The sequence below is a fragment of the Falco rusticolus genome, chromosome 2 (assembly GCF_015220075.1).
Source record: "Falco rusticolus isolate bFalRus1 chromosome 2, bFalRus1.pri, whole genome shotgun sequence".
Taxonomy (NCBI): domain Eukaryota; kingdom Metazoa; phylum Chordata; class Aves; order Falconiformes; family Falconidae; genus Falco; species Falco rusticolus.
Genome location: NC_051188.1, coordinates 106,909,520 through 106,928,434, shown reverse-complemented (window position 1 = coordinate 106,928,434; position 18,915 = coordinate 106,909,520). Strand labels below are relative to the sequence as shown.

General features: G+C 45.2%; 1 protein-coding gene across 2 annotated transcripts in view; it reads left to right on the top strand.

Annotated features, from left to right (window-relative positions):
- The first annotated feature begins 12,421 nt into the window (after positions 1-12,421).
- USP25 (ubiquitin specific peptidase 25) overlaps positions 12,422-18,915 on the top strand; it is a 97,959-nt gene continuing 91,465 nt past the window's right edge. For both annotated transcript variants that reach the window (XM_037377838.1, XM_037377837.1), the window contains exon 1: positions 12,422-12,579. In XM_037377838.1, the coding sequence (XP_037233735.1) occupies positions 12,535-12,579 (45 nt within the window). In that variant the 5' untranslated portion in view covers positions 12,422-12,534. The remainder of the gene's footprint in view (positions 12,580-18,915) is intronic.

Sequence of the window (18,915 nt, the reverse complement as noted above, 5' to 3'; positions counted from 1 at the left end):
GAAACAGGGTTTTTTTGTCCATGCATTTCCCATCACTTTGTAAACTGAAGAAGAAATCCAGTCTGCCAAATTGATTAGTTAGAATTCTCCTACATAGGAGACCGTGTGGGAGTGTGTAGACCTTAGAGTAGTGTTTGTCACCAAATGAACGTGTCTGTGCTAGTTCAAAATGCTCTCCAAGCTATGTCTGAAGTACTTCTCTGTTCAAATGAGTTACTCCTTCTTGTGGGTGGAATGAAGAATCTGGTCCTTCATCTTAATTTGTGTACAGTAGGTTCATGACAGAGTAACTTAGTCATATGAAGGAATGCAGATATCACCTCCATTCTACACCATGCAAAGCTGTTGTGAGCCAAGGAGTTGTAGAGCTAACAGACTAGTAAAACCAGGCCTGTGATGACTACCAAAACAATCGGGTTACAAATGCTGCACAGTCAAGTTAAAAATCTAATTTAGCTATTTGTATGGGTTCTTAATCATACATGCACAAGTTCACATCAAAGTTAGAATTAATTACATATCTTAACTCATCCTTCTAAATGAACAATGCTTTGCTGAATGTGGCTTTGGTTTTTTATAAATATGCTCCCCATTATATAGCAACTGAATATTCCTATCTTACCTTGGCTTTTGTGCATGGGAGAGGCACTCTGAAAGCTAAATATATCCAGTATTAATTAAACTGTGTATCTAGGAAGGACAGCAGGACAATTCTTTATGGTTTTATAACGAGATTTGTCCATACATGAAGAAACCTCAGCCATTCAACACTTTTGCTTCAATTTTATATCTAACTTTACATCTGTGAGACTGAGCAACGATTGCCTCCTATATTTTAAAACCTGGTATGTATGAAAAATGAGCTTTTGTGAAACTGAGTTTTACAAATACTCAGAAAATGGGTAGAAACAATGCACAGGGGGAAAGGAAATGGGGAACAAAACAGAGAAAATTATAAGGATTTTTGGCATCTAATGAAAAGGGGGAGAGTAATGCCTACGAGATATGAACACAAAAGTCTTACTGAAGCCTAAAAATTATGTGCAGTATGTTAGATGACAATTTTCCTTCTCTGTCACATCTCTTGCCCTGTTAATCCCCCTACATGTACCATTTTTGATGTGTTCTCTTTCTGTTTATCTTCCTTCCTAATACCTCATATGAGCTAGCAAACTTACCATCGCTTCCCTTGAAGCCCACAAAGCCGGGGTACCCATGTTTCCTGCCATAAGCAGTTCACAGAGAGTTACCATCAGTCTAGCTGCAGCAGTGTGGTACAGCCCTCTCTTGGCACGCACACTAGCTAGCAGCGTATCAGCACCGTGCTGTCCTAAGGCTGTGATGCTGCCGGCAGATCCTGGGCCTCTCTGTGCTGTGCAAACATGCCCAGGGTCTTTAATGATCTCAGCTGGTGGCTCTGGTGCAGAACCACAAAGCTCAGGGGCCTTCTTTTGCTCTTGGCTGTCTGCAGTAGGCATGGAAAGGTTTCATCACTACCTTGGATACAGCAGAAGGCCACCAAACGTGACGGTGTTGTAGACTGAATGTTCTGAACTCAATGAACCAGAATTTTCTCACTGAATTATTCTGCTTGGAAATGGGAGAAGTCACAGGTTTACTTCATCCATCACACAGGTACCCCGTTACGCGTAACATTTGTGTTTATTCCTTGAACAAAGCAGTATACCCACTCTTTCAGTCCAGGGACAAGGACAGAGACAGCCTGGCACATTGCACTGAGGTTGTTCAAGGCAGAACCTCTCCAGCTGTCCCGTCTGTCCTGTCCCTGCCGCAGCTGGCCTGGCAGGGTGGAGCACCTGCATATGTCTCAGTGCAAAGTTTGCAGTCTTTGCACGAAACAGCTTCCGTCAGCACTTTAATGAAAATTGCTGGACTTTGCATCTGAGGCATGTACACACAGCCCCAGCCAGCTGCTTTTGTGTGGGGATGTTTTCCCCTGGCAAACAAGCGGTGATGAATTGTGGAGGGCCTAGATGCAGAAGAAAGAAATAGTACATGAGTATCCAAAGACCTCAGACTTTTTTCTATGGCATTGCAGAAATAAATCCTTAGTCCCATTTAAATAACTACAACAGAACACTGTTACATTCTCCACCAAATGAAAGAATATGTGGTATGCAAGCATCAAAGATCACAAACAAATACTTTGCAAAACTGCCTGTAATTATGCAAAGTAAATTTTACGCAAGAAGTGGCGCCACCTAAATGGCAACATAACATATGCATACGCTCAGAAAAGAAAAGACAGTCTTTTCAAACAAACTGTTGCCACCATCCTGGAATACCTTGAGTCTTCAATGACAAGTTAATCTATCCTAATAAAATGAATTATTTACTGACTGTTGGGAGTGGTTCTCTTGTTTTTCACTAGTAACTGTATTCTTTCTACTCTTGTATGTTGAAACAGTAAAGCAACATTATAGGAGAAGGTAGAATTACCTCCTGTATGAATATCGTATGTAGCAACATGATGGTAGTTTTGCTGCAGCTTTCCTCATGGCAAGGTAAGAAATCCGAAGTTAGATGAGATGGGTGTTATCAAAGCTGGTTTATGGGTAGTGTTTGTAAATTTCTCACTTTAAACTCAGACCCAAGCAGTAAGTTTTGTACTAGCAACAACCCTGATACTTACGGTTTCCTTCCAATCACCCTTTTTTCTGTGTTTCCTGGCAAGTAGAACTGGTCTCGTGGCACTGGGCCGCTCCAGCTGTGGCAGCTACTATCTGTTGTCTGCTCCTGTGCCACAGTGCATGTTTTTCACACAGCCTCTCTGGGGAGCTGGACTGAAGTTACAGCACTGTCGTTGAGAGTGCAACAGCCTTGAAGAAGAGGAGGAGGACACAAGTTTATATGGGTAGCAGACCTTACCTAGTTGGTGCAATAAGCCAGCTTCTAACTGCCTGCATTTTGAAAGCTTCCAGAAAGTCCAGGAAAGGGGTATCTGATGTGTTGACGCTGCTGCAATAATAGCTGTGTCAGAACCAGAAGGTGTTGCAACTTCCTAAACAGTAATAATAGATGGGTTGATACCATCTACTTCCTTAGATTGTCTTTTCCTGCTTTGTCATAAGGGTGTCTGTCTGGCAGGGCTAGAAAAGGGAAGACACGTAAGTTTTGAAAGATTTGCAATTGTAAGCAGCTGAGAAGGAAATCAGTGCTAACTCTTGTCAGAGGCAGACTACTACCCTGCAGGCTCTGCTGTGCAGTGGAGCAGGCTGAGTGACGGGCTGTGGGTCCAAGTCCACTACAAGGAAGGGGGACTACTGAGTTTGAAAGATAAGAGTCACAGTTGGCCTTCAGTAATTCTCCTGGTCATCTGTGAAAGACCACATTGTGAAAGATGTGCCATGGGATGTGCCTGTCAACAGAGCCGCATCATTCATGCATCTAAGTTTAGGTGACTCTGCAAAGTGTTCTTCCTTGAAGAAGAAAATTTGAATGGACCAGAAGCAGCAGCATTGGTTCTGAGAAAACACGTGCCTTCATCTAGGACCTTTCCAGATGAGTCCTGAAATCCATGACGGCTCGTGCCAAAGTTGACTCTATGGTCCATACTACCTGGTATTTAAGTATGAACCCTAGAACCAAAGCTTTCCTTCCACTGAATTCCCCTAGTGAAGATCCAAACTCTTGTAATTGTGTGAATGGTTACACCCTTTGAATCACAGAACCTCACACAAATATGTTTGTGTATTACATTTATCCATGCATCTTTCCTGTGGAAACCGGAGTCCCCGGAATAGCAAACAGTTTGAATTCTCTTTTGTCATGTATCTGAAAGAAAACAAATGAACAAAGAACAGCAAAAAACCCCACACCGTAGAAGATGTGATTACCTGAACTTCTCACCTTATTACAGATACACATTTGGTGGGATGGGGAATTTTGTGTCTCTTGCCCTGTTTTTCTTCCTCCGTCACCATGTGCATGGAACTTGTATTTCCAGTACTGCATTGTGGCTTCTCTTTGACAGGCCATAAGGATGTATGTTTGCAAAGGCTCAGAGAGTGTTGCAGACACAGTGAAGTGTCCATCTCCCAGGCTGCGTGCTGCAGAACTTCCACGCCAGTCACCTACGCTGGTGTGGAGTATTGGTTGCCCTCACACTGTAGGTTTTTTGCCCCACAGTCCCTCCTTGCTGAGTATGACTTTCCAGAGTTAACATTTTGAGATTCCTTAGTACTGTTTGGCTGTACCATCTCCCAACCTTGGTTAACAAAAACAGAGCGAGCCCTCAGAATTAATAGCTTTGCCCCCGTTTTCTAGATGGACCACTAAACTAAATGTATGAGATTCACCCACCTGCAGTGCTGACCAGCTACTGTTAAAAAACCTTCTTGTCTGTCTCTGCCTTCATGCTTAGTTGTAATAGGTCTCCCATCCTGTTCATGTGATGAATTATTTAATTGTCTTCATTTTGTCCATTTTTATAACAAATACTTCCCTTAAGTTTTCGCCTTTGGTGTTTTACTTGCTTCATGGGTTCTCTGGAATATTATGTTGAGCTTGTTTTAAGTTGGAAAGCATACGCATGTGTAGCGTGCCTCGGTGAAACACACATGAACTGTTGCTCTGAGCGGCTCTCATTGTCAATCGGTACACAATGTTTCTGATGAGGCTGCTGCACCCAAGTTCCCAAGAGTGTTCTCCGATGTCACCACCTCAGTCTGCCTCCATTTTAAGTCATGGACTCTCCCTCCCCAAAATTAACTCTTGCTTTAACTGCGCAGCACGCAGTCCTAGCTAGTGTAGCGCTCCCCCCTTTCTGCATGTTGAGTTTCATGCCAGCAAAGCTTGCCCTGAGGATGGTTTTCCTTGGTAATATGTATGAAATGTGCAATAGTGCAACAAGTTGAATAAAATTTTACCACTGCAATACTAAAGATCATCAATTAAAGTCCCCACCGAGAAGAAAGTGCCACTGGAGATCATTTCTCAAACAGTATGACTAATGCAATTTATGACCCTATCTCATCTCATTGGGCTCCCGTTTATCTAATGTGTCACCCTTTAAGTCTTATGTTTCACCCCAGCTGTCCATGTTTTAACATTTAAAGGCTTTGCGTCTGCTGTGCCTGATACTGTAGTAGTGAAGGTCACAAAGCTGGCTTTACTATTAGGTGGGTTTCATTTTTATATACCAAACGTGATGAGGAAGAGTCATAGTGAAGTCTGTTGACAAGATCAGCTATAAATGTTGCACATATTAAATGACTGCTTTCAGTCGGTCATCTCAGCACAAGCAGGACTGGAAATCTCATTAGAATATATAAAATGACAGGTTTTGTGGTGCCAGCTGTACTCTTGGAGCCCAATATTGTACTTCATGTGAATACATACAAATTATAGTCACACATTTATTTGGAGGTTGTCCTACCGCCGTGACCAGAGTGCACAGACAGCAGCCACACACTACCCTCAGTGCTTCTCTGAGTGACTTAACAGCGATAAGGAGGTCTTAAAGTGCCATTCTGTATTGATTAAAAACTCTTTTTCTGATAGGTAACCTCCCCAGTATTAATTATTAAAATGTTAACTTTTTAATCACCCAAATGAACACTGTGCTCAGATAAAACAAGTAAAAAATGGCAGGTGAAATGGTTTGCAACTGTCAGTGTTCTTCTGTAAAATTTAGGTGAAGCAGGCTTGTTGGTTAAACCCATGACATGAAAAGAAAACAAATATTTTTTTGTTTCCTCAGATGCCTTCTGACTTACAGAACTGCTATTGTTGCAGTCAGTAAATGTGGTCAAACACCACGGGTCATTGAGATAATATGAAGAATACATTATTTTCTGCCAAAAAATATTTCAGAAAGAATTATTTTCTACATACAGGTAAAAAATACAAGATGGCATGAGCCTGACCATGCACATGTGTCAGTTATGTTTCACATCTACTTAAACTTTTACATATAATATCTTACAGCCAGTAATAAGATACAATACAAACTGGCACTTATTCAAGAAAATGAAGAACACGTGGTCCTGTAACTGGATATGAGAGACAGAATACCTCTCAGACAATATAAAATAAGCAGACATGCAGTTCATTTTGATGAAATTACTACACCTGCTATTCAGTAGTTTTGTGTGATCCAGACTGAGAATTATTAAGTTTAAGAAGCTTCTGGGCTGTGGGCATGAAGACTTCATGCTGTAAAAATCCTATAGGATCCTACTAAAATCCTAAAGGTTTGGTTTTTACTCTCAAAACAAAACAAAACAAAACAAAACAAAAGAAGGTGTAATCAAATTCTGCCGTGCAGGCCACGGTCATTTGTGAGGGACTGTCTGATCTTTCAGGCTGAATACAATAAACCTTGTGCTAATGCCCACCATGTTCTATGTGAATGAATGCTACCTGTCTACAGCTGGGTTGACTGAAAATGCAGATCTAAAAGCAAAAAAAGAATTAATGCAAACTCCCCCCTCCCCCCCCAATTTTTAGACAAACAAATTTTCATTGGTAGAGTTCCCTACATGCTGGGGAAGCTGTCTTTCTGTGTGTGTGCTTCCAGCCTGCAAGGCTGAGTGCCTGGAAATGTTCCCTAAAAGGGAAGCAGTGGTATTCCCCAGTTCATCTTCCCTGAAACCACTTGATAGCTATGCTTTGAGCATGCTGATGGGAATGAATCAACATGACACACAGCAGCCTTGGGTGCTTAAGTTTAAAAATACAGCCAGTGAGGGAGGCGGTAATGATGTTTGTTCCTTATTTAATCTCCTCGAGTTTAAAGTACTCGCCCAGGAGATGGAAGACTTGGTGCTGTGTCCTCCTACAACATCAAGGGTTTGGTGTTGACATTTCCCTCATTCCAGAGGAGCAGCAGATAATGAGGCTATAGACTATGATGGGAGAAGGAAGTGGTTAGACCTGAGCAAGAATCATTAAGCTTCAGTTGTGAAACATGAATCCTTATCTAAAGCAGTTTCCAACCTCTTTAAAAGTAGCTTTCCAAATCATGGTAGGGGTGGTATATTAGGCATGTGCCTCTCAGCAATCCAGCAAGTTGTAGATTGCTGGATGTTGCAGATCCCAGCTTGCAGCATCCCAGTCCCTTCCATACTTAGGCCAGGGAGTTTAAGTAACTAGCTGAGGGGTTTGGATACCACCTTAAAAATTGAGTACCTGAAACCTATGTGAAATAATGCACTTCAGTGGTCTGTGTCCTTTCATTTCCCTGTCTTCGAGGAGAAGATTATGGGTGACTTGACAGTCACAGAAAAATGACAAATAAAAATGTGAACATTGTACTAGTCCCATCAGCTTTGCCTTCTAGTTTTTTCTGTGGATTACAGGATCCTGATGGAGAGCGGCCTTGTTTACCCACATAGACCATCAGATATAAGTTCATTGGTTAACAAAGCAATTGTCTGTCATCGTTTAATTAAGGAAGAGCACTTGCATGTACATGATTGCACGTATGGGAAACTCACCCAGGAGGTATGATAGGCTGTCATCACGGTCAATGAGCATTTGCTTGAACAGAGAGCAAGAAATGACTGAGAAGATGAATGGAAGACAAGAACGTGAGTTTTCACTCTGCAGGAAGTTCTGCCATTTGAAAAAATATATTCGAAGTAAAAATGAAAAAAAAAAAAAAAATTATGCAGAACTGGTTTAATTACTTTGTAATCCAGAATAAATTGCTTAGTCCTTGAATGTCTGAGTCTTACACACTTGTGATGCTAAAAATTATAAATGCTTGAGCTGTTTATTCAAAATAAACACTGGAAATATTCACTAGGTGAAGTCTAAAACAGGGGGAGTGTCAATTATTGTTTTACTTGAAAAGAAATTCAGTGGAGATGGTGATTTGTTGTGAAACATGCACCTTCAAATTAGTTACATTTTCAATGACAGCAGTATTTTTGGGAAAAGTTCTGAAACTTTCTACTGCTTGGTAAATGGTGGGTAATGCCTATTGGAAGGACTAGTATTCATTGCTGTGCTCTAAATTACCTTCAGCCACATAAAAAACCCCAACCCTTATTGCCTCTCAGGTAAACATGTGTGAAATATATGATCAATGCACAAGTGTGGTCAAGAAAGTAAATAAAATGTGAAGACGGCTAAAGGTTAAATGTAAGGCGCTTGAACCAGGTTCTTGAAGGATCCATAATTTCTATAGAATTCAGCTGCAGTTACGTGGACTCAGTACTCTAAATCTCAAAATTTTTATTTTGAATGTAGCATCTGACTTTTAGAAGGTATATGAATAGATATCTACTGTCAGGAAGCAACGGGAAGGTGAAGGACCTTCAATTTAAGGTACATAAATGATGGAACATGAAATTGTATTTTGTACAGCAACAAAAAATACATTCACATCATTTTCGTTTTACTTTTAGATTTTCTGAAGGCTTTCAGGAAACAATTTCTCTCTTTCCTGAGCTACAACTTTGCTTAGTTTTTGTTTTGCTTCCCTTGGGGAATAACCAACATAAGATTTTGCAAGTGCAGGAGCAATGTTTGAAGGGTTACCGGTGACATAGAGAGTAATTGTCAAATTATGATTTAAAAGGTGTTGTGCTTAAAAGCTTCTTGAGAGGCAGTGGTGATTTTGTTTCAGGTGGCTGAACTACTTACTGCAAAGCAAAAAGGCCTAAGTGATAGAGCTCCAAAAGAGGTTTTATAAATGTGAATCCAGGGAAACTCTTCTCTAGGGTTAATTACAGAAGCTGTGCGTTTGTAGCATTTACAGCACTTTTTAAAGCATTGCTTTCTCATGGCCAATACAGCAGGTTACACATTTGCGAAAAGAAAACCAAGAAGTCCTGACTTGTAGTTCCTCAGCTGTAACAAATGCAGCCACAGTGTAATTAAAGCCCTAAATAAATGATGCACTTAATTAAAGACAAAAACAAGCCTATTGAAAACCAAGGGAAATAATGAGCTATTTCTTGTTGTACATGATCTTTGTATACAATAAAACATGTGCTGAAGTGTTTTGTGGTTGGCAGGCATTTGGTTTGCTCTTTACAAAAAGTGGGAAGACAAAGAAGCCTAGTGAGCAGGGGCATGGTTTGCATCCAACAGGCAGTCTTCCAATCAGAAAAGTGTGATCATTTTCTGATTTAAGAAACAGGTGAAATGAAGCTCACTGGGTACCATCACTGAGCTTGTGTCACTCTTTGGGCCTGCACAGCTGTTCATACAACCAGTCAGTGAACCATTTTGGGGAACTGATCTAGCAGAAGAAAACAACTGGTTTAGGGGGGAGGGGAGGCTGTGGTTGTATTTCAGGTGGATCTCTTCTCCAGCCCTGCTGTTGAGGAGACCATGCAAACAGGAGTAGCCTTACCAAGGGGAACAAGCAGCTGGAGGCAGAGGTTGTGCAACACATTTTCAAATGTTTAACAACCAAACCCTGTAATACTGTTAAAAGGTGAGAAGCAGCTAAGGGGAAATATGACAAACATCCGGAAAAAATATGTATAGCTACGCCTTATAATATTTAAGATACTAACGATACATTAAGGTACATTGCCCGACTTGTAACCAGCAACAGAAACAACAGGAAGGGATAAAAAAAGAGAAATACATTTCAGCTCTTGAGACTCAAGCAAATGTCACCATGCAGCCTCTGATCACTTCTCTTTCTGTGCACTAGTACCATCGATGAGACTAGCAAGAAAATGGTTGCAGCTCCGAAAGTGTGACAGCTAAATGATCATTGCACATCAGCAACAGCTCAGAAATTAAAGGACTGTGGGCTCTTTGTTAGGTAGCATGTCTCAGAAACGATATTTTATAGGTACTGCTCTGTAGATTACATGATATTATGTAAGTGGTTCTTTCTGTACTGTACCAGTGCAGGTGTGACAACTTTTGGACCTGGAGTTATCATACCGATTCCTCTGCTAGGTTTGCACAAATTCATCTGTCAATGGGATCTGAAAGCAGAAAAGGAAGGAAGGGTAAAACCAAGCAATCCGCTTTAACTTCTTCTGAAGTGATAGTTCCTTGACATATTAATGACACTAAAGAATACTAATATCATCAAGTCAAGATCTCTTTCTAAATCGTGGCCCCGATAAAACTGTTAGTATTTTCTGATGAGGTATGAATTCCAGTCTTGTGCTCAATGTACTTCATATAGAACTTGTGCTGCAAACTTAACATGAAACTCCGTTCTGTCTGGTTTCCAGCAACACCATATGTACGACAGAATCCTAATTTGCATGGCTATGGTTCAGATTATGTCAGTATTTCAATGATAAATCCCTGTCTCAGGAGTGGATTGCTCAGCCTTTTTTTATTTGAAGGAAAGTGAGGAAGGGAAGGAGCCCTCAAAAGTGACAATTGCGTTGGTAGGGGGGTTTAACAGAAGATAATACTTTGTCATCCCATCCTGATTTGAAGTAAGTTGGACAAAAAGTAAAATTTCTTTCCAGTGCTTTACTTTTGGCCACATTCTATCCATCAGGGAAGCTCTTCCACCGAGTCAACTGAAACAGGGAAAAGACTTGAAAAAATTATTGCAAGAGAAATGTATTTTTTTTTTCCAAAAAAATGCTACATTGAGGCAAATATTTTCAAATAATATAAACATTGAATAGCTTTGATGAAAATTATCTGAACACAAATAGTGCAGCCTATGTCAAAGACACAGTGTAGGAGCTGCAAAATTGCATGAGAAAAAGCATGGCTAGATATTGGAAGAGAAGGACACAGGGATTAGTCTGGCGCTTTGGTACAGCAGCACTACAGGAAACTTCTCTTGGAAAACCCCAAACTCCTGCTATCTTTCTACATGCAGTCATCAGTCTGAACAGAGATCATTTCTGCTCTTCTCCCTAGAAAAGTAATTCGCAAGCCGTTTCTGCTCTCATTGCATTACCTGCATAGTTCCTTGTCTTTTGCACCAGAAAATCTTTGGGAGCATTAATTTTAAAAATCGCCTTGTATATTGCAGCCTGAAATGCTGTTTCACGTTTGAACTGATACAATCTATTAGCAACAAAGCTGAGAAGAGCAAATACTGATCGAATCGCAACACCTCCCGCACAGAAGCGCCAGTGGAAGGGCAGCGTTTTGCGGGCTGCGCTCGCGTTTGACTCAAGTCCAAGCTGCAGGCGGCGGCGTCACGGCCTGAGAGCCTCCGCTGTAACCACTCAGCCCGTGCGGCGGGGCCGGGGGTACGGAATTACGAGCCGCCAGCGCTCCGGCGGGTGAGGCAGCCGAGCGGGCCGGGGCTCCCTGCGCTGCTGCCCGCTCCCGCGCCGGGTGCCCGGGGCGCCGCGAGCGGCCCCGCCCGCCTCAGCCCGCCCCCGGGCCCCGCCCCGCCCGCTGCCACCGCCGGCCGCGCTGCCGCCGCCCCGGGGCCCCGCCGCTCCCGCGCTTCTGCCCAAGCGCCTGCGGGACGGCCCGGCACCCCCGGGGCTCGCCCACGCTGGCCTTCCCCGCCCGGAGCACAGGCCGAAGCTGAGCCCTTCCCCTCCCTCTCCTGGCCTCCGCTCCGCGGCGCCCGGGCACGGTGCCCTTCCCCATACCGCGCACCCCGCGGTGCCACGCTTCAGTGCCGGCTGCCGGGACCCGAGACGTCCCCGCACTTTAATCAGCAGCGAAACAGTTAAAGGACGTTCCCGTTTAATGTGAACGCTGCACACCGTACCACCGCCTCCGAGCTCACCCCGCTAAAGCGAAGTAGGGAGGGAAGATGTGACACTTGAGGTGCCGTTTGGCGCTCAGCTTTGTCGCCGCTACGAGCGCCCCGCGCTGCAGCTGTCTGAGATTTCCTGCAAACCTCCCGCAGAGCGCCGGGTCCTTGAAGGCGAACGGCGCCGGTGCCGGCCGGGCCGGGCCGACCGCAGGGCGGGCCTCGCCGCCGAACGGCCCCTGCGGCCCCGGGGCCGCTCGCCTTCGTCAGGCCGCGGCTGCGGAACGGGGGCAACTCCGCCGTCCCTCGGGGCGCAGCGCTGTGGGGCTGCCCCGGCGAGGGGCGGAGTGAAGCCCGCAGCCGGCGGGAGGACGCGGGGCCCTTTCCCGGCGGAGCGGCCCGGGCTGCTCCCCCTGGGCACGAAGCCAGGCCGGTGCTGTCCCGCGGGGTGGGGAGCGCCGCCGCCAAGATGGAGGCGGCCGGTGTAAATACCGCGGAGAAGGGGCAGGGTGGCGGCCCCGCCGGCGGCGGGCGAGGGGGGCAGCCGCGGCGGCGGGGGACTCCGCCCGGGGCAGGTGCTCGGGGCGGCGCTGCCGGGCGGCGGTGGCGCGGGCCGAGGCGAGGGCGGGGCCGGCGGCGCGCTCGGCTCTCCGGGCTCGCTGGGCGGCGGCGGGGGCGGCCGCGCTGGGAGTGACAGCGGGGCCTGAGCGGATCCGCGCTGCCCCATGCCGGCCGCCCGCCTCGGCGGCCCGCCCGCCTGGCGGTGACTCGGGCTCCCCCTCCCGCCCCTCCTCCTCCGCCGCCTCCTGCTCCGCTCGCCCAGCCCGGGCCCGGCCCAGCTGCTGCCGCACGGCGCCGCCGCCGCCGCCCGCCGAGCCCGGGGCGCAGCCGGGAGTCGCGCGGGGGCCATGACGGTGGAGCAGAACGTGCTGCAGCCCGGCGGCGCCGCCAAGGTGAGACACCGGCCCGGGCCGCGCACTGCGCCGCGCCGCGGGGGCCCGCCCGCTGCGCCAGGGCCCGGCCTGGCAGCCGGCTGCGCGCCCCTCGCCGAGTCCCTGCCCGCCGGCCTCGCCCGGGCCTGGCCCCCACCCCCTCCCGGAGCCGCTCCTCTCCAGCGCGGCTCCGGCGGCCGCCCAAGCCCCCGCCCCGCCGGCAACTTCTCTCCCCCCCTGCGCGGGGGTCGCAGCCTCCCCGCTCCCTGCGGCCGCACGGGCCCGCGGGAAGCGTCCCCCGGCCGAGCGGGGGCCCCGGCCTTCCCTGTGCCGCGGCCTCCCCCAGCCCCTGCCGCTTCAGCGCCGGGCTGCGGCGGGGCGACCGCGGAGGCGCCGGGGAGCGCGGCCGGGCAGCGGGGGGCCGCCGTCAGCCCGGCCCCGCGTCAGCCCCCCTCCGGGCCGGCTCCCGGGGCCGGCGAGCGGGCGGCCGCGGGCTGGGAGGGCGGCGGGGCCGCGGGCGGGCCTGTTGCACTTGCGGAGCGGCAGGACGGGGGGCGGCGGCCGGTGAGGGGCTGCCGAGCCCCGGCGGGGCTTGACGGGCTGGGAGGGGGGATGCTGCACATGCACGGCGTGACCCTGCATCGCGCCTGCTAAAGGTGAACGCTATTTCCAGCGTGTGACACAGGCGCGCCGTGACGCTCTTGCTGGAGTAAGAAGGTGCTGGGTTTGGGGACTGCTGTTAACGTGCCTCGGGAATGGGGTTAAACGAGTGGCAGTGCTTGGGGATCTTCTGCTGTGCACTAGGAGCTGCTGGAAAATGTTTCCTTATAAAAAAAAAAAAAAAAAAGCCTTCTAAAGCTCTTCTTTCCACTGAACTGGCCAGTGAAAAAGAAAACTAAAATTTAAATTTCAGTGCTTTTTAAATTACTTTTAAAAAAGTAACTGTTGCTCTTTAATGCAGCTGTTCTGGTTAGTGATGTGACTCCCAGGCTCCCCTGTGTGTGATGTGCCTTCCCTGATTATTATTATTATTTTTTTTAATGGCATGTGATGCTTTTATAAGAGAATAAAGGTATATGTGGTTTGGCATAGGCATTGTGGAAGTTAAATGGCTCCAGTCATAAGGGTGGACAGTGGGAATGCAATGATAGTGTAATTGGTTAAAGTGGTACAACTTACTTCAGGGAGCTCATTTGGAGGGAGAGGCGTGTCTCGCCAAAGGCTGCTATCATAGTTGGAAGTACTTAGCACTGATTTTGGCCGCTTAAGCAGGAAGGCAAGGGCTGGACAGACTGATTTTGTTTCTTCGTTCCTCAGTTGGTAGTGTTGTCAGTTGGAGCATGCTAGCAGGCTAACGTAGCAGAATTTTGCTGCCAAGTCCCGTGCTACGTGTGTCTTCTGCGCTTGACAACTTCATTTGTTGCTGCTGTGAACCTGACAAATTTTGTGAGCAAGGTTAACTTTTACAAAACCTGTTGTTGATGGTTTAATTAAATAATCCCTTAATTGTCGCATCAGATAATTTATTATGTAATACCTGTTACACACTGGTCGGAGCTGCTGGTTTGCGCTTTCTGTCAGTAACCCTGAAGGTTACAGTTTTCAGCTAAACTACTGCTTGCAGGTCAGTAGTTCAGGACTACTTTAGTTGCAAATCAAGGATAAGCTTTAAGGGTGGCTGGAGACTGTGGTATATCACCTGGTAATCTGCGCTGCAGTAAAAAATGAAAGTACCAGTAATTCTGAAGTTGTAATCAGCATCTGTGGATGATGGTTCCTTGTGTAAGTATCTAGAGAAACTCTAAAATAGCAAGCTTTTTTCATGGCAGGGATTTTCATTTTTACTTCTGTTGAATCATCTGATTAGTACATTATTTGAAACTCCTTGTTACCTATCTTATCCCTAGCCACATGCTGGGGTGGGTGGAGAAAGGGCAATCTTGAAAATATTTTGCAAAAAAATACTATTTGACTCCAAAGTGAGTATCTAATTTTAGTGACACTAATGAATAGCTAATTGGATGGCGAACTTTAACATCGTTCAGTTTGTTTGCGTGTAAGAAGAAAAATTGTGAAGGTATAGTGCGCTGATTAATGGTTGAAAGGTGGAGAGGTTACCATACCACTAACTCACTGTCTTCCCTCAAAAGAAGAAAATCCCATGCTCCACAAATAAGGAGAGTTTGTTCTGGAGACCTCAAAGTTTGTCATGATTGTTTTTTGTTAGTGTGAAGAAACCACATACAAGCAGAAATATATTGGGTTTCCAAGAGATGCCTGAGTCATCAGCATACCTTATTCAGAGCTGTGGTTCCCAACATTGTTCATCAGATGTTTTCTTACAGTCATACAGGAAGTATGTGTCAAACTTCAGCAGTACTTGAAGATGTAAGTTTGTATTAATAAATGCTCTTGGCTACAAACAGTTCATTTCCCACTGAAGCTATCTTTAGTTTATTGTGTAGTTAAATCGTCTGGATCGGGTCGAAAGAAATTTTTTCTTTCATGTTTACTGGCCATCTTGACTCCTAGTTAAAGCTTATATTTCCTGGAGCAAATAATCACGTCACAGCTCTCTTGTGCTTCTCTAATGTTGTTAGGTGTCTGTGGGTTATCTGTAATGTTCGTATTTATAGATGACAGCATGTGAATAAAGGTAAATGGCCAGGCAAGTTAAAAAAAAAAGTAGCTTTTCATTTTGTCTTGTCTGTGTTTCTGTCCAGTAGAAGCCTTTTTGGCTGGCTTCTTGCTGCTGAAGAGCTAAGGCATGTGTGTTGCAGTATCCCCTGTACTCCAAGCAGTCCTGCACCACTGCCACGGGGGCAGCTTGTGTTGGTGCACATGAATCTTCCTCCCAGAGGAAGATGGTCCCAGGCTGCCCCTGGTGCTGTGCAGACCCTTCCCTCGGCCACTGTCCTTTACACAGCGGGTTCAGCAACAGGGGCTGGGGTGAATGGTGGTTTTTCTAGTAATTGGAAGAAATAATCTGGAGAGGTCATACGTGTTTCAGTGGTGTCTCATCTGTAAGTGGTAGTTACTGTGTGGTCATCTCAAAACAGCAGCATGAAGAAGCTGTTTTAAAGGGTGATGCTTAGCTGGCCTCTCAGCAATGTGTATTATCAAGTTCTGCTGCTTCTGGAGAGAGACTGAGTGTTGGTTGATACATGATGGACTTAAAGTGTTTTATCTGTCCTTTGGTTTCCCACACCCACTGTTATTTCAGACCTGTGATTCAGATTCAGGAGCATATTGGCAGTCTAATCAGAGGAGTAGTAGAATAAAGTTAGGTGTGTCAGTACAGTTAGTACTTTGTGTTTGGGTTTTTTTGTTTGTTTGGGTTTTTTTTGTTTAAGAAGCACAAACATTTAAGGATATTTACCACTTGAAACAATGCATGGCTTAAAGCAAGGTCTAATACTTCTTACTTCCTTTACCTTGCTCTTGTTTGGGGTAGTAAGGAGGACATTGTGCTAGCTTGTGCGTGCTTCTGCTCTGATCATCCCATGTGTTTGATGTACTTACTGAAAAATCTAGATAATATGGTACTGACTGCTTATCTTTCCTGAAAGCAACGGCCACTGATTTCTTAGTACTGTGGTACTTCTTCATATGGAAGATGGCAGTCATACGTCTCCAACAATTGAAATAGGGATGTTGATGCAGCCCTGAATGGCAGGAGGTGATCACAAAGAGCATCTACCGAGGAACTGGTGTGCAAGAAAGGTATTGTGGGAGTTGTGCTTATTTTTTATTTTTATTTTTTCTTCATCTCGGTAGGTGGCAACCTTCTGAGGATACAGCCTTTAAAATCTTTGTGTTCTAATCAGTTGAGTTCAGGGTTGCCTGCCTGCCTGACTCTCCAGTGGATCTGAGAGGCTCTGGCTCCTGCTCTCATCATGTGACCAGAGCTGCTCTGGCCTGTGACCAACACGCAGGTGTCCTCTCCTGAGAAATGCACCCCAGGTCATGTAATGAGGATGGGTTACATATCTGCCCGTGAACGGGCTGGGCTGCCTGTGTTTGGACTGTGTAGCAGGCAGGCCCCTTGAATATGCTTGAATATGGGGGGTTATGCCTGCTACTACTGCTGGTCTTGAAGGCTTTATTACCTCTTTTGGCCAATAACCAGACTGATTTACTGGATACGTTTGCACCATCTACTAAGTAATTTGCAGAAATTATTTGAAGTGCTATGGAGTTATGCTTTTAGATATACACACACCTCGTTATGTATTAAAAAAAAAGTTCTTATTACTTGTAGTTACACCTTCTACATAGATTCCTGTTTCGGGTTTTCTGAAAGCTAAAGCAAGGTGTGAAAAGGTCAGTGTTTCAAAGTAATTTGGAAAGCCCTTGTCAGACTGGTATGCTGAATGCTTTCTGGTTTTGTGGATGTTCTGATGGATTTTGGTGGGAGGATGTGTGGGTGTGGTTAGGTTTGGTTGGGTATTTTTGTGGTAGCTATGCAATCCTGCTGAATCTTGGAATTTTTTTCTTGGTATAGTGTAATATCAATCTGTACCTTTCTGTAAACCTTCAATAGCATTTTTGCTTGTTGCATTGTAGAAAACCTTTCACAAAAGTTCAGTAATAATTTTGATTGTTGTAGCAGGAGCTTACAACTATAGTACTATTGTTAGCCTCTGTCTGAAATAATCGCTTTAAATATCTTCTGGTTTATACCTTGAAAGAAAAATACTGTTTCAGAATATGATAATGTAAGATGTATACATTTCCTGTTAACCTTTTATACTATTATTTTAAAATATCTTTATTGCTCCCTAAATATATATATATATTTTTAGGATAACCCTGTATCTACAGCTACTAGGAGCAGCAGCTACAAAAGATGATGGAACTCATCAGCTTCTATGAAAAGGTCAAAAAGCTGATTACCCATGTCTCAAAACAGAAAAATATTTCACATTTTTAAGTGTTTTGTAAAGATAAGTGGGAGGATAATTGAACAGTTGCTTTTCTTGCACTTTTACGCCTGAAAGAAAGGATATGTTAAAGCAGGAAGTTGCATCTCTTTAATCCTGTGAATTCTGTTGGTGTTCATGGCCTTCTTTAACTGAAGAGAAATAAAAGATGTATTTTCTGTTCTGGTTTTGGCTACATCTTCTCTTCTTCCTGGCTGAAGAACCCACCCAAGTGTTGACAGTGATTATTCAATCTGCGAGAAGCTGGCACTGTAACTTCAGTGACGTGCATGCTTGGGTTGAGGGATGTCCTGGGATGCTGGGGACTGGTGCAGTGGCAGGGTTGTTAAATCTACCCATGCGCCAGCTGAGTTGGGGGCTGCCTTTTCAGGCTGGTCTGAGATCTTTGCAGAACTGGCTGGGAGGTGTCTAACCTTCGCACGTCACCTGTGCCAGGAATTATTTGGGGTGCTGCATCAGTCACCCCGTTACAGCCATTGCTGCTGGTGCCAGTGGAGGAGGCGGTTATTGAGGCACCCAGGGGTGCTTCTAGGGTTCCTGTATGTTTTATTGCTCTTAGCTTTCTGTAATCAAGATGCTGATTTGGAATTCCCAGCTGGTCGTATGGCAAAAGTTAAGAGTCAAATGTGACAGTCCTGATACTCCTTAGCTTAAAATGTAAACAAAAAGATTAAGAGCTGTGTCTTCACTTATATATTTTCCTTTAGGAATAAATTCCTTTAAAAGCCCAACTTTTGGTTTTGTTAAAATCCTTGAAGTGAATTTAAAGAGAATATTAAAACCTTTTAAAATTTGGAGGGGTGTGTGTTGCCAGGACCTGGACCTAGACAGGAAAGTCTTTTCTACTTTCATTGAGTTGAAAAGCCGCATGTCTGGGAGCAGCTTCTCTGGGAAACAAAAGTATTGTGAGCACTTTTGCTTTCCAGTTCTTTTGTGATAACCAGTCTGATTATGTAAAGGCAGGGAAGGTTGCACCAAGTCATAGTGAAGGTTTGTGTGTGTGTTGGGTTTTTTTTGTGTTTGGATTTTTGTTTGGTTTTAGATAGATGTGTTAAAACTTTCCCATCAAAACCCAGTGACTGAATTACTGATGTGTTGATCTTTGGTCAGTGGGTAATTTGAGAGAATTCAGCTTCTCACCAGGGGGCTGTTGACTCCTGCTTGGGGTATCAGTGTAGCATCACAATGCAAATAGCGAGCCAGAGATTAGGTTAAGTAATGCGGGAGAAGCTGTTGTGACAACATATTCCAAAATTATTTTCTGAATTCAAGGTAGATGTCGGTCTTTTTTTTGGTTCGTTTGTTTTTTCCCTGTTAGTAAAAGACCGTCTCTGTTAGCTGATGATTACACCTCATCAGTTGAGGTGCTGTTAAGAAGCCAACCTACCAACCATAGGAGATACTTAACTGTAGT